At 43.3% G+C, this 14,180-nt stretch overlaps 2 protein-coding genes across 4 annotated transcripts; both read left to right on the forward strand.

Annotated features, from left to right (window-relative positions):
• Positions 1 to 1,215: 1,215 nt before the first annotated feature.
• On the forward strand, positions 1,216 to 4,148 carry stx11a (syntaxin 11a). The gene is made up of 2 exons (XM_034525233.1): positions 1,216 to 1,369; positions 2,081 to 4,148. Exon 2 carries the CDS (start codon positions 2,086 to 2,088, stop codon positions 2,965 to 2,967), a length of 882 nt encoding a protein of 293 aa, XP_034381124.1. The 5' UTR covers positions 1,216 to 1,369; positions 2,081 to 2,085; the 3' UTR covers positions 2,968 to 4,148.
• A 2,646-nt stretch (positions 4,149 to 6,794) lies between these two features.
• LOC117751589 (receptor expression-enhancing protein 5-like) lies at positions 6,795 to 13,000 on the forward strand. Of its 3 annotated transcripts, none has more exons than XM_034563520.1 (6): positions 6,809 to 6,938; positions 7,018 to 7,152; positions 9,913 to 10,006; positions 11,163 to 11,301; positions 11,930 to 12,120; positions 12,439 to 13,000. In XM_034563520.1, exons 2-6 carry the CDS (start codon positions 7,038 to 7,040, stop codon positions 12,443 to 12,445), a joined length of 546 nt encoding a protein of 181 aa, XP_034419411.1. In that variant the 5' UTR covers positions 6,809 to 6,938; positions 7,018 to 7,037; the 3' UTR covers positions 12,446 to 13,000. The 3 variants fall into 3 exon arrangements, 2 of the variants coding, with proteins under 2 accessions (XP_034419411.1, XP_034419410.1); XM_034563519.1 differs by having other exon boundaries at positions 11,930 to 12,098; XR_004611890.1 differs by having other exon boundaries at positions 6,795 to 6,938; positions 11,163 to 12,098.
• The last annotated feature ends 1,180 nt before the right edge of the window (positions 13,001 to 14,180 follow it).

Raw genomic sequence — 14,180 nt, forward strand, 5'->3', positions numbered from 1 at the left:
GTCCTCTAGTCCTCTGGTCCTCTAGTCCTCTAGTCTTCTGGTCCTCCGGTCCTTTAGTCTTCTAGTCCTCTGGTCCTCTGGTCTTCTAGTCCTTTAGTCTTCTAGTCCTCCGGTCCTCTTGTCCTCTGGTCCTCTGGTCTTCTAGTCATCCACTCCTCTGGTCTTCCAATCCTCCGGTCCTCTGGTCTTCTAGTCCTCTAGTCCTCCGGTCCTCTTTTGGCCCTCCGGTCCTCTGGTCCTCTGGTCTTCTAGTCCTCTAGTCCTCCGGTCCTCATCTGGTCCTCTGATCCTCCGGTCTTCTAGTCCTCTAGTCCTCTCATCCTCTGGTCTTCTAGTCCTCTAGTCCTCCGGTCCTCTTCTGGTCCTCCGGTCCTCTAGTCTTCTAGTCCTCTAGTCCTCTGGTCCTCTGGTCTTCTAGTCCTCTAGTCCTCTAGTCCTCCGGTCCTCTTCTGGTCCTCTGGTCCTCTGGTCTTCTAGTCCTCTAGTCCTCTGGTCCTCTGGTCTTCTAATACTCTAGTCCTGTGGTCCTCTGGTCCTCCGGCTTAATATCATATCAGCAAATAGCTATATTATCTCTTGAATCAATAATTAATTTAAAATCTTTAATCCATTATGGACACGACGGTCTTTAAAGTGCTGGAAAGAAAGTAACCATGACAACTGAGGCTCCGTCCACTGATGAAGGTCACGAGACAAATGACCGAAAGCCATGTGGTGGAATAAAAACTCATTAAAATACTGAATGTATGTACAATATGGAAATATTTAGTACTTTCTTTTACAGTATAACTATGCTCACACGTTAACGCATTAGCTATAATATATAATAGCACAATATACGACGCTTACACACCATTGTGTGTACTTTTTGAAATACACAAAGTGTATTTTGCTGATGATACATGCTTAATATTGTATAATAATGCAGTATTTTCACCGTTTTTTAAAATTGTTTACAGCTATGGAACTTGTGGTGAGACTATTGTGTCCTCTGCTGTAATGTCAGAACAATAATAATAGTAATAATAATAATAATAATAATAATAGTTGTGTCTCTCATTTTCCATCATGACCTTAAACAAGTCTAAAAAAAGTAGTTAAATATCGGATTTCAAAGCTTTAGAGTTGTGCGTGTGTGTGTGTGCGTGAGAGAGAGGGGGGGGGGCGTGGTCTTCCGCTTTAGTACCTGCTGCAGGCAGTGTCAGTGTGTCAGTGTACTGCGCGTGCGCGTGGCTGCGAGGAGACCTCGGGGTGAGCCGACTCCTCTGCAGCTTCTTGTTCAGATTGAACTCATAACGGAGTGAAAAAAGAGGAAATGAGTGTTTCCGCGGTGGCCTCGAGTTGAACAGCGCGGAGGATCCGCAGCGAGGTATTTATTCTGCTATATTATAAACACTCTAATAATCCGTTAATGGAGTCATAACTGGCTACGAGCGTATTGTTTTATTATGACCGCGTGTTATTGTTGACGAGTTTTTTGTTGTTGTTGTCCCCTCTTGATTTTTTTAAATTTTAATCACCAAAATATGCTTTGAGGTTTATATTAATGTGAGATTTCCTTTTTTTTATATTAAACTTTACATCACACTGAAGCAACAGTTAGGAAATAAATAAGTGAGTTATTATAGTCGACGTTGTAATGAACTGCGATGAGGAAGTCACCACCAGTTTCCTCTTAAACTGTCTTCAAGCAATATATCTCAAATAATAATTCATGAGAATGCTCTTTGAAATATATACAGAGTAACATTCTCTTGATTGTATTTTCCAAGTTATATATACAAAGACCATAAGCACTTAATAACTCAATATAGTGCAGATATTTTCCTTAATTATTCTTTTTTAATTTTTTTTTTAGAGGGGTTAAAGTGATGGACTGTTTGTTGTTGGGAGCCAAGAAAAGAGTTTGACACATGACCCCCTGTTTTGTAATGTTTACACTTTGTTTGTATACAGATTTAACAAACAATATGTATGAGCTATATAGGTGGAGTGTGCTACCTTTAGACCTTCTGTTAGCTTTTGTGCTAAGCTACATGGCTGGTTTGTACGTAACACACACTCCTGACTCCTCCTGCAGGCGCGATGAGGGACCGACTGTGTGAGCTGGAGGCCTTCCCCTCCACGCCCTCCGGAGAGGAGCTCACGCTCCAGGAGAACCTCAACCCCACCGACGAGGGCGAGGAACTGGAGCAGCACGCCGTCGTGTTCGAGGGAGAGGACGTGATGGACGACATCTACAAAAGTGCCCAGGCCATGAGGAAGGAGATGCAGCTGCTCAAGCTGGACGTGAAGCGCCTGGGGAAGCAGAACACCAGGTTCCTCACGTCCGTCCGCAGGATCAGCAGCATCAAGCGGGACTCCAACGCGCTCGGGCGGGATATCAAGGCCAGAGCGGACGCCATTTACGCTCGCCTGGAGAAGCTGAGGAAGCTGAGCGGGGAGCTGGAGGAGGAGCACGGCCCCGCGTCCGCCGTGGCTCGCATGGTGCGCTCCCAGTGCGTGTCTCTGACCGGCGCCTTCCACGACGCCGTGTCCGAGTACAACGATGCGGAGATGATCCAGAGGGAGAACTGCAAGACCCGCATCCAGAGGCAAGCGGAGATCATGGGCAAGGAGGTGAGCAGGGAGCAGATCGACGAGATGATCGAGACGGGCAAGTGGAACGTCTTCTCGGGTAATCTCCTCCTGGAGGGGCGGACCGCCAGATCGGCCCTCAACGAGATGGAGACCCGGCACAAGGAGCTGCTGGAGCTGGAGGGCCGCATCAGGGACATCCACGAGCTCTTCTTCCAGATGGCCCAGCTGGTGGAGGAGCAGGGCTGCATGCTGGACAACATCGAAGCCAACGTGGGTGCGACTCAGGACTACGTCGTCAAGGCCACGGTTCAGATCACGAGGGCCGTGAAGTACAAGAAGAACAACCCGTGCAAGAAGCTCTTTTGTTGTTGCTTCCCGTGCTGCTAACGAGGCGGCGTTCCCATCAGATTCAAATCGAGCTAGTGGGTCTTAAAACTAAAATGTTTGTGTATTTATTGAACTCCAATGGACTCCACACTGTTCTGAGACTACATTTCAAACCACACGAACAAATGCAAATACACAATGAGACATTTCCTGATGTAGTTACCGAGCGGAATGTTTTTGCACGATGATGCATAATTTAATGCGTAACCCCCCCCCGTTGTATGAGATATATTTAATTCATGTAATAAATATAGATATAGACTAGTTTGTTCTTTGGCAGCCTGAATGTGGCTACAACAGTACGTTGGTGTGTGTCATTGCTCAACGAGCACCTTAAGAAACTAACAGCCTCCGGTTGTGGTTAGCTGTGGGAGGCGAGAGAGACGCGTCTGGATTGTGCAACGACGAGGTGTCGGCCACCCCCGTGTAGAGTTATCACCGGCTTATGGGCCCGCAGGGCTTTTTGGGCTTCTCAAGACGCGTTGCTTCACATGAAAGACAACTCTCTTTGTAACGCCTCTCCACTTTATCAGAGATTAAACTGCCTGGTGTGTTCCTCTGTAGCTTCACTGATTTGTTTCCTGACTCGCAGTCGATCGGATTGTTTCCAAAACAAACAAAAAAGAGCAGCAGGATCAATGCGTGAGTGAGTGTTTGCTCTGGTGGTCAATAGAGAACAGGGAAACTGTACTCTCTGTTTGCGCAGCAGGCCCATCTGATTGTTTGAGAGATAGAAACGCTCCTGTGTGTGTGTGTGTGTGTGTGTGTGTGTGTGTGTGTGTGTGTGTGTGTGTGTGTGTGTGTGAGTGTGTGGCGGTGCATCATCAGTTACCAGCAGTATAGACCGAAGCTCGGAGCCTCCATACTGTCGACATGTACCGACACCACCGTGGTGGGTCGTTGCTCATCTTCTGGTCTGTGTTGAAATGAGTCTCGGGGGCTGTAACGCGGTGGCACTTCCTCTGGTTAGCGGTGGGAATATTTACCAACGGCTGTGTCGTCATGCATTTTACTCAGATCGACCTGAAAATATTCTCTTTTTTATACATAACGTCAGATGTCAATTGGTTCATTAGGCCATTAATTAACCTCTAAAGTCGTTTTTACAATGTAAAAATGAAGATGTACACATCTGTAATGTTATTTTGTATATTTTATCCATAAAAAAACACTTGCAACCATTCCTAATAGGGTTAGGTTTGAAGTTTGAAGGCACAAAGTAGTAAGTAAAGGCATGTAGATGAAAATAAAACGCCTTTTATTGCAATATGTAATATGCAGGATCGTGGGTTTAATTCCCACTTATTGTTGATGTTTGCCTTCTCCTCACAGGACGGATTCATCCAGGGTTTCTTTTAAATGTAAAAAAAAAAAAAGAAAAAGTTTCATGAAGACACTCCTGACTAATCTGAGCCTGAATTCATTAAAACATCTGAAAAAAAAAAAGGTTCTCAGAGCGACACGTTTTTTTCTTCTTCTTCTTTTCGGGTCGAATAGTAAAATAATTTTTTTAGGAAGCGGTGATTAATATCTCAGCTGAAATACATCAGTAAAGAAGTTTCAACCTTTCCCAACAACTGCTGAATGTTTAGGGGAAAACTTTATGACATTAAACATATTCAAAGAATAATATTATTTATTCATCCGCTAAAACTCTGAATTTGATTGCAACATTAAAATCCCTTTAAGGGTGTGTCACCCCCCCCCCCCCTCCCCCCCCCCCCTGTTGCAAACATTTAAACGACAAATCCTTGACGGGAAAGATATAAAAGTCTTACACTGAGAATCCTAAAGTCCTTTTAAGGGTTTTAAATGAAGAAAGAAATGGAGTCATGGAGTTGTTGTGACCATGGACAGCCAGCAGAGGGCAGTATTTAGGAGCACAGAGAAAGTGTCCTGATATATATCCATATTATTCATATCAATCCGCCCAGTAGATACTTAAACGTGATGACTACCTTCAAGACCACTTATGTTGTATATCATTTTAAAAATGGCAGCAAAGGTTGAGGAGGAACAGTCCACACAATTTACACACAATTGATGAACAAACTGTAAATACAGTATGTAAGTGCCCCATGTATAACGTCACATATACCCTCTGATAGCACGTACCGGGACCTCCACCTCCACTCCATGATGGCCCACCAGAGGGAGTCACAGTGTCTCTTTGTATGAAAGAACTACTGTGGTATGAACTTATATGTATGACTGTTTCCACCTGTTTCGGTAATGCGTTTTATTCCACTGTTGGTTTTCGGGGGTCCGTGTCGTCGTGTGATGCCTTCCTGAATGTGTTTCAGTCTCACGGCCTGAAGCCTGAGGTGATCTGTCCATGTGCCACCTCTCCTGAGGCCCTGGGTGTGGGCCACATCGCGCCTGGAGGTCAGTCACCAGAGTTGGCTTTCATTGGCACTTTCTTTATCTTACCTTTTATAAGAATTCAGGTACTTAAACATATGTAATGTTGTGTTTCAGCTCTGATGTGCATTGCGAAACCGGACGGGCCTCCTCAGCTTGTGCAAGACGGATGAGATAGGAGAGATAGTTCTCAACTCTCGGGCTGGAGGCACCAGGTACCTGCCTGGTGTCACCAAAAAGCACATTTGAGGTGTGTGGGCGAGCGCTGGGATGAGCTTCGGCCCCACTGCACTCTGCACAGTATGAGCTGGTTTAGAAAATGGATGGATGGGAAAGAACGCATGCTTAAATGATTCACTAGATGGAGCCACAGTCTGCATGAAACTATCGCACTGTCTTCAATGCAACCTCCCAATTGTGTCCACACGCCCCTGGGTGTGTTTTTGCTGTGTTACATTTGTCACATTTGTTCATCTTCTTTCTTTCTCTTGTTTCTCTCTGTGCACTTTATTGGCTGCTTTACATGATGTGCAGTGTTTTAATCTGCAGGTTGTTGCATTGACTCTGCTGCTGATATGCAGGTGCGGCCTTCACCTGCATATTACATATAGTCGTATAAAGGCTTTTTACTTTCATCTACATGCTTCTACTTACTACTTTGGGATAACAGTGCCTTCAAATGTCAAACCTAACCCTAGTTAGGAATAGTTGCAAGTGTTTTTGTACAAAAATAACATTACAGATGTGTGCATCTTAATTTTTACATTGTTAAAACGACTTTAGAGGTTAAATAATGGCCTAATGAATGGATTTGTGTTTAAATGAGGGTTTTAACTGTATATCTTCAGAGTTTAAGGGTTTTTAAAAAAACATTAAAGACTTATTTCCCTTATACCATTATTGGGGTTTAGTTATAAATCATCTGAAGGATATAAGAGGTTTTGAAGACAAATAATACCATAAAATATACCAAACAGTATTAAAGGGGATTATTTTTAAAACATATAGCAAAAAGCTCCTCTTGGAAGCCCGTATTGTAGATAAAACACGATAAGGCCTGTCTACTTTGAAAGGTTTATAAAAATGCATTTTGTGAGTTAAATGATGCTTGGCGAAAAAGAAAAAATGTAGGCTGCATTGTTTATATTGCATTTTTAATTTTCTAATTTGAATTAACATGTTTTAAATATTGCCCACTGTACAGCAGGCTACGACTCTGAAGATACATAATAATAACAACAACCAATCAACAGCATGTGACAATGGTAACTTTAAAAATATATATGAATTATTACTTAAATAACACATTTGTGAAAAAGTATATAAAGTAATTGTGTAATTACATTTCATTTTTCAAGTTTTTACGTAAATATTTTTAATAAAGTTGTTTCAATTTTTTTTAAAGCACTGTGTGTGTACAAGGAGTCTCGCGCAGAGAGCAAACCGTTGTTTATTCACCTGCTGAGGTGAACGTTACTCAACGGAGCTCTGTGATTGGTCAAACGGGAAGACCGTCAGACTCCTCCCACACTGCCACGGCAACTCGACGGAGTCAAGCAAGTCAGCCGTGCAACGGGCACAGTTTTTTCGGGAGAATTATCCAAACCAAGGTCAGTAAAACAACCCCCTCTTTGTCAGATTTTTATACGCAAATCCTCGACATTTTATTCCACTTTTTTTCGCCCACAGGCCCCGAGAAGAGCCCCGACATGAGTCCGTTCAAGGAGCGCTTCGTGACTCTGCTCCACGAGAAGAACTTTGTCACGGACCAGTTGGCGACGCTGGAAACCAAAACCGGAGTGAAGAGGGAGTACATCGCCCTGGGTATGTTACCCCCGGGTGAACCCCCTCCCGTCCCCTTCTCCTCCCTCCACCACAAAAAAAAAGTTACTTTGTAGCGCCATTCTTTCATGTTTAGCAACATTGTAGCTAAAAAAAACTAGCTACAAAGTTGCTAAACATGAAGAATGGAGCTACAAAGTTGCTAAACATGAAGAATGGAGCTACAAAGTTGCCTCTCGAGCTGGCAGCGGGCGGCGGTCACATTGTTGCACGAGCACTTTGTCTCTTTCAGTGTGGTTTCGTATCCTGTGTCTGTCACACACACACACACACACACACACACACTTACTTCAATATAGGGCTTGTAACACCCCACCAGCAGCTGGTCCCAGGGGGGGTATTTATATACCACGTCCTGAAATATCCAGTGCAATGCACAGATGGAAGGAAGAAGGTTCTAGAAGGACTGCTATTCAACTGCAGGCCGCTCTCAGGCAGCTTTTTTTTTAGGAGTTGTTGCTTTTTGACACAACTCAGTTGTCATAGTTTTTCACATAAGTCAATAAAGGCCCGACACCTCGGGTTCCAGTGGTGGTAGTCAGTGGTTCTGTCTGCAATGCCAGTTAGAGGAAGCATGCTCGCCAGGCTGACCTACATTTAAACATGTCTGTACTCAACACCGATGGACGTGAACAACAAGACACGTTGAAACACGTCTGAGGCCACAGAGGATGTGACCTGGATCACAGGCATGTTTAAGTGTTTGCACATTAAAATAACGTAAAGAAAAACACAATTATTTATTTTTTTTATTTAAGAAGTGTGACCATATGCACGAAAGAGAGACATGGAAATATCTACTCAACGGCAGAAAATCGACAGAAGATTATACCTGTCAACAATTTTGATAATGGGTTTATCATTTTGAGTATTTATTTATTCTTTTTTTTAAAGCTAAATGGGAACCACTTATCCAAGAGTGGCTGCTTGACTCTTTTAAACATTTTTTAAATTATTTTCAATTGAATATCTCAGTTATTTAGTCATTTTTCACTATTTTTCTGACATTTTATAGAACAAAACAATTACGAAAAACAATTTGCATACCAGTCGATACTCGTTTTGTTGCAGCCCTCTTCTAAACCACTCCAGCCGTAACCTTTGTCGTTTCTGTTTCTGCTTTATCAGACAACATTTATTGCCCCCAATATCAAAGTACGTCTGAGTCACTATTCCCTCCTTATGAGTAATAAAATGATTACATGAGTTGTTCGGTGTCGGTTTAAAGCTCGAGTCGGATCTACATGCAAATAATTCTGTGTTGTTTGTATCCCAACACGCACTCACACACACAAACCGGCTCACAAATGCTGATACAGTATGCAAATACCACTTGACTCGTCCCCGCATTGACACACTGGGACGAGTCACACTTGTTGACACTGGCCTTTCTGACAACGGGGCTGCACCGCGTACAAGTGTAACGTTACTTTGCCTTGATCGGCGCCCCCTTAAGATGACCACTGTTTAGCTTGGGCAGCGTTCTCGAGTGACTAATCTGCTGAGTAGAGAGAGAGAGAGAGAGAGAGAGAGAGAGGTCTCTTCAACCCCTTCGCCCACTGGACTCTTAACAATAGGTTTGTGTGATGATTTGATGCAAAGAGGAACTGGAAGTTCAGCTGAATTGCAACTCTCAATTAGTAGTTTGAGTTCCACGTTACAGGATCGCGCAACTGTGGAAGGGCTTTTGTGCCATTTTGAGAAAAAAAGAGAAGTCTTTCCCACGAGAAGAACATCTGTTTTCATTCGGGGCGCAAAAGTCTTTGTGACGTCACACGGATGCAATGTTCAGGAAGAGCCACATGGATCAGCTTTTTGTATTGTTCATCACTGACTCATTGAAAAACATCAGTTCATGATTTCCCTAGTCAAAGCATTGCTGTGCAGCGTCTGCTTTATATGTCGCGGGGTCTTTCTGTATCAACCAGTCCTTCCAGTTGTACCCTCAGAGAGAGAGAGATGGGCAGACTGGGACTTGCATGCACATTTGTATATATGAGCTGGGACACACAAATGAGATGTAAAAAAAAAAAAAAGCACGCAATGGTGAGAACAGTATCAAAGGCTTTTAGTGCCAGTCTAGATACCGCGTGACATCATTACGCCCGAGGCATTTCCAGGAGATGAAGTTTGTGTCAACGGTTGCGTCTTTGGACACATTTGAATGATTTATGTCTACAGCAGCTGGAGGGGTGAGACGTCACTCTCCTTGTTTTGCATGATAACAGAGTTCCCACGCACAAAAGCTCTGGGGAAAAGTTTGACATTATTTCATGAACCTGGGAGTGTTTTAAAAAAAAAAAAGAGAGAGAGATTGGTAAACACACGACTGGTTTTTAAGAAGGGAAGTGTTTTAAGTCAATGAATTGGCTCAAATGGCGGCTCGGACTGCAAACTTAAGCAGTGACGCCAACTCGATGGTTTTTGTACGTTCCACAAACACCGCAAAAGCAACACACACTGGAACGTGTGGTTACCCCACCTGTGTGCGTGTGTGTGCATGTGTCACATGACCGTATTTAATGTCAACTCTTCCACTCGCTGTTTGACTTGTGTTCTGCTCCTCATCCTGGTGCTGTGCCGTCTTGATAACAAATGCCTTTTAGCTTCTTGAGACGGGTTTGTCAAGTAACTTGATGACCTCATCCCACCTTCTCTCTCTCTCTTTCTCTCTCTTTCTCTCTCTCTCTCTCTCTCTCTCTCTCTCTCTCTCTCTCTCTCTCTCTCTCTCTCTCTCTGCAGGTTTTCTGGGTTTCCTCGGGCTGTATCTCCTGTTTGGATATGGAGCCTCGCTGCTCTGCAACCTCATCGGCTTTGCCTATCCATCGTATTTCTCGTACGTATGACGTTTTAAGCTCATTTCAACGAACGCCAAAATTAGAAATTATGTAGGACATTTAAAGGGAAAAGTTCGCCACGTTTTTTCATGTCTTAGTCACAGTGCTGGTAGAAGAAAGTCGACCTCTGAAGAAATGCATTTCCCCAGTGTTTGCTTTATTGAGCGACAGACCTGATTTCGTCCTGTGCCTCCATGTACCAGGATGCATTGTGCACGAGGTTGCTTTGTTGACGAGATGTCAACAAAGGGAATATTCTTACACCTGAACGGAACAACGCAACCATACACCTTCATCCTTAGTGACCTGGTTAGCTCATCCCAAACCGAGCTGGTCTTGGTTAGCCTTTTTCCACTCAAAATAAATCCTTAATTCACCTCGTAAAAGTGTGAATATAGGCCGACTCGCTGGCGGTTCTCACTTCTTAAGTTTAAAAAAAAATACTTAACTTTACTTTAATTTTTGCCTCTAAGAAGAAAACTATTTAAAGATCAATTCCCAGATGCCTATTTATTCATATAACGATTTACAGGTATTCGTCCTCTCCTTACTGGCCACATAGAGATCTCATTATTATTATTATTATTATTATTATTCTCTCTTTCTGTTACTGCATCTCCGTCTGCAACACAAAACCCGATTTAGACCCGATTCGGTAAAACACGCATACTGAAGCCTCATATTTACTTTCAGCCGACCTTCAGGAATGAATCCAACGACCAATAACTAATTCAACACGAGTCGTGTACTAAGACGCACACGGTACAGTATTCACGTGCCCATTAATCTGAGCCTGTGCATTAACTGCTGCTTAAATGTACCCCGTGGATTTTTAAAATTGTAAACAGGCTGCAGTACATTTCATACTAGAAAACTTTTTATTGTAACATTTTAAACACATTACTGCCACAACCATTTATTCTACATCGTGGCCCTTAGCATTAAAAGGAGTTTATCATGTCAGCCATAGTTTCTATGCACAAGCCTCCTAGAAGGACAACAACACAGGGCCCCCACCCTTCTTTAAATCCTCTCTACACATCGTAGAGCTTTTAAATACACTCGGGGCTTCGGCCTTTTAACCTTTTTCTGTGTGGACTCCTGGGTGTTATTAACTCGTCAATCTTCACACTCAAAACCCTGTCGTCCGTTCAGCATCAAGGCCATCGAGAGCAAAGTGAAGGACGATGACACCCAGTGGCTCACCTACTGGGTCGTCTATGGATTCTTCAGCATCATCGAGGCTTTCTCCGACATCTTCCTCTTCTGGTTTCCCTTTTACTATATTGGCAAGGTAGGCTGGCACGTTTTTTTAATGTTTATTTATTTATTTTTTAAATTTTATTTTAAACTTACATTGTCATCTGCTTTGACTGTGAACACTGCAGACGTCCTGATGTGTTGGCTCTATGATTTCGGGCCTCTGTACATTGCAGCTGGCCAACAGCGCCCTCTTGTGGACAGTTTGTGTAATGTCAACATGAGGAAATGTACCAGTTTTTAAAAATACACGTGTTCACGCTGTAAACGTGACTAAATAAAAGGCTTATATCCTTGATGAGCTTTTTGGTGGACACTATTGTCCCTAAATGCAGCGTACAAAGGAATGTGTACCACTTGAGGTAGATACTTGTATTTGATGCACTTGCATGATTGATTCTACCACCTTTTTGGGCTTGTTCCCACATGTTTGAATGCACTTATTGCAAGTCACAATTACCTTTTGGATAAAAGCATCAGATGTAATGTAAACGTGCTGCAACACAGATGCTGTTCTGGAAACATTGGACAACAACAACAACAAAGCTGTACTATAAACTGCACACAGTTCATATTGGCGATGCATTTGGGAGTATCTTTGTAATCAATTGGTCAGGAAGTTGCACACTAGCATGCTGTCTTGGCTCTGCTCTCCCCCCCAGTGCGTGTTCCTGCTATGGTGCATGGCTCCGGTGACGTGGAACGGTTCTGAGATCTTGTACAAGCGCGTCATCCGGCCATTCTTCTTGAAACACCAGGTGGCCATGGACAGCGTGGTCAGCGATCTGAGCGCCAGGGCCAAGACCATGACTGAGTCCGTGACGCTGGAGGGTGAGATACCAACAGTATTCGTGCAAGTATAGCCACATACTATTTATTTATATATATACACATATATTCTCACGGCAGACGAACCTCAATCTCAAACACAATATCTTTGGGTCTTTTTTTTTTTTTGACCTTCCTGCAAAGAAAAAAATGTTTTTATTATGTCTGTGGGTTACACAAATGTCCACTTTTGACTTTGAGGAAGAACCGATTTTTTTGAATTAGTCAAAGGTCACGGTAACCTCACAAAACCATGTTTTGTGTTATTAAACTCAAGTAAAAAGAAACATTAAATTGAACAGAAGAGGCAATAATTCTAGTTTCTTCTCTTGTGTTCCATCAGCTGTTAACCGGGCCCTCAACCATAACAAGGACCAATGAGGAGCGAGGAAAGGGTGTGTGTGTGTGTGTGTGACTGAATGAGATTGTGAGTGTGTTTGGCTTTGTGTGTGTGTGTGTGTGTGTGTGTGTGTGTGTCTGTCCTCTCCCACTTCCATGAAGAATAAAGACGATCAACCCGGTGAATTTGAAGCTTCGCTCTCGTGACAATGAATTAAAAGCTTGTGTTTGTGTGTCGACATCAGTTTACAATCGGGGGAACCGTGACCTTTTATCTATGCCATCGTCATTTCTTTATTGTAGCAAAGACTTTACGTGTGTGTGTGTGTGTGTGTGTGTGTGTGTGTGTGTGTCTAATTGTCTAATTGAGCCAGCAAACGGAGGCCGACGACATCACGGTTTAAAAAGCAGGTTGTCTTCAAATGTCGTCCGCGTCCGTTTGAGCTATTGGGAAGTTTGTGAATGTGCAACTTTACCTGTCTCGACTTCCTCACCTTTTTGATATACGTCTTAATTTATCTTCTCGTAAACGATTAAATAAAACTGGAATTTTAATGAACTTGAAACAAGGTGTCTGGCTTTTTTAAACTCTTCCGATTGATTTCTGTTTTCTTCTGGCGCCCTTTTCTCCAAAACGGTGTCATTCCTCCATAAAGCAGGAAATTGGATTTCATTTGGTCCAAATTACAACGTTCACGCTCCAGTGAGTTCTCTTAATTGTTTTTTTTAATTTTTTTTATGTAGCAGTAGCAAGTCGGGGAAATTGTATTTCTGGATCCGTAACTTATGCAGATTTTTGGGTCTAGTTTATTTTCCAGCGTTCAATTTTTCTAATTAATGAACTTTTATTTGCTGTATTTTTAAATGGTGCCACGAACCTCAAATTCTTTATGAAACATCTCCGAACGACATCATACATATTACACCATGCATATTTTTGTTACCAAACCTGCACTAATAAAACTATATTATTATTATTTAAATAGGGTCGAGCCTGTTATCGCCGTGGACAATTTCTCTCCTCCATCCTTCGTACTTGATCCTTTTGACCCCTAAAAGTACATTTTACCGGCATTCACGCGGCCTAACCAGCCGCACTTTAATGTGTCTCCGGCTCCGTCGTCGCGCTCCAGGGGCTCTGAATGGGAGGCCCCTTTGTGTTCGTGCACTGGATGTAATGCATGGGAAACGGTGGATGTAGCCGGTGCTGCGGCGCCGCGGGGGGAGAGGAAGCCACCCGTCTGGAAACGGCTGCTGTGAAGATGCTGCATGGGTGTTTTGTTATGTCCCCCCCCCAACCCCCCCCCTCAGCCACCGGTGGCCCACAGGTTATTGATTAAACAGAAATTGGACACAGAAACCCAATTATTTCATTGTGTTGCTGTGAGGTTAGATCCAACACCTCGTATTGAGTGTGTGTGTGTGTGGGGGGGGGGGGGGCTGTAATGCCGCAGGACAGAAGAACAGCTGAAGAGGACAAAGACCAAAAGGAGCAGAATGTCTGAAAGCACGTTTCACACACACACACACACACACACACACACTGTGTAATTGATGTAAAGGTGTTCTACACACATTGGTGGTCCCCAGAGGATGAACCCTCCTGCCTGCTGATCCCCTGACTCCTCCTCCAGCGCCACCAGCAGGTTGACATTTACTTTTTTAGTAACATGTCTTGTAACATTCAGATGATGAATCCTAATAATTTATGGCGACTCTCTAGATTTTCATAGAGAAACTTTTCAC

The sequence above is a fragment of the Cyclopterus lumpus genome, chromosome 22 (genome assembly GCF_009769545.1).
Source record: "Cyclopterus lumpus isolate fCycLum1 chromosome 22, fCycLum1.pri, whole genome shotgun sequence".
NCBI lineage: Eukaryota > Metazoa > Chordata > Actinopteri > Perciformes > Cyclopteridae > Cyclopterus > Cyclopterus lumpus.

Bases quoted from the DNA above. Each gene is read 5' to 3' on its own strand.
- stx11a (XM_034525233.1), top strand. From the start codon at position 2,086: ATGAGGGACCGACTGTGTGAGCTGGAGGCCTTCCCCTCCACGCCCTCC.
- LOC117751589 (XM_034563519.1), top strand. From the start codon at position 7,038: ATGAGTCCGTTCAAGGAGCGCTTCGTGACTCTGCTCCACGAGAAGAAC. The intron at 10,007-11,162 runs GTACGTATGACG...TCGTCCGTTCAG, and splicing joins GCCTATCCATCGTATTTCTC to CATCAAGGCCATCGAGAGCA. The intron at 12,099-12,438 runs GTGAGATACCAA...GTGTTCCATCAG, and splicing joins TGAGTCCGTGACGCTGGAGG to CTGTTAACCGGGCCCTCAAC.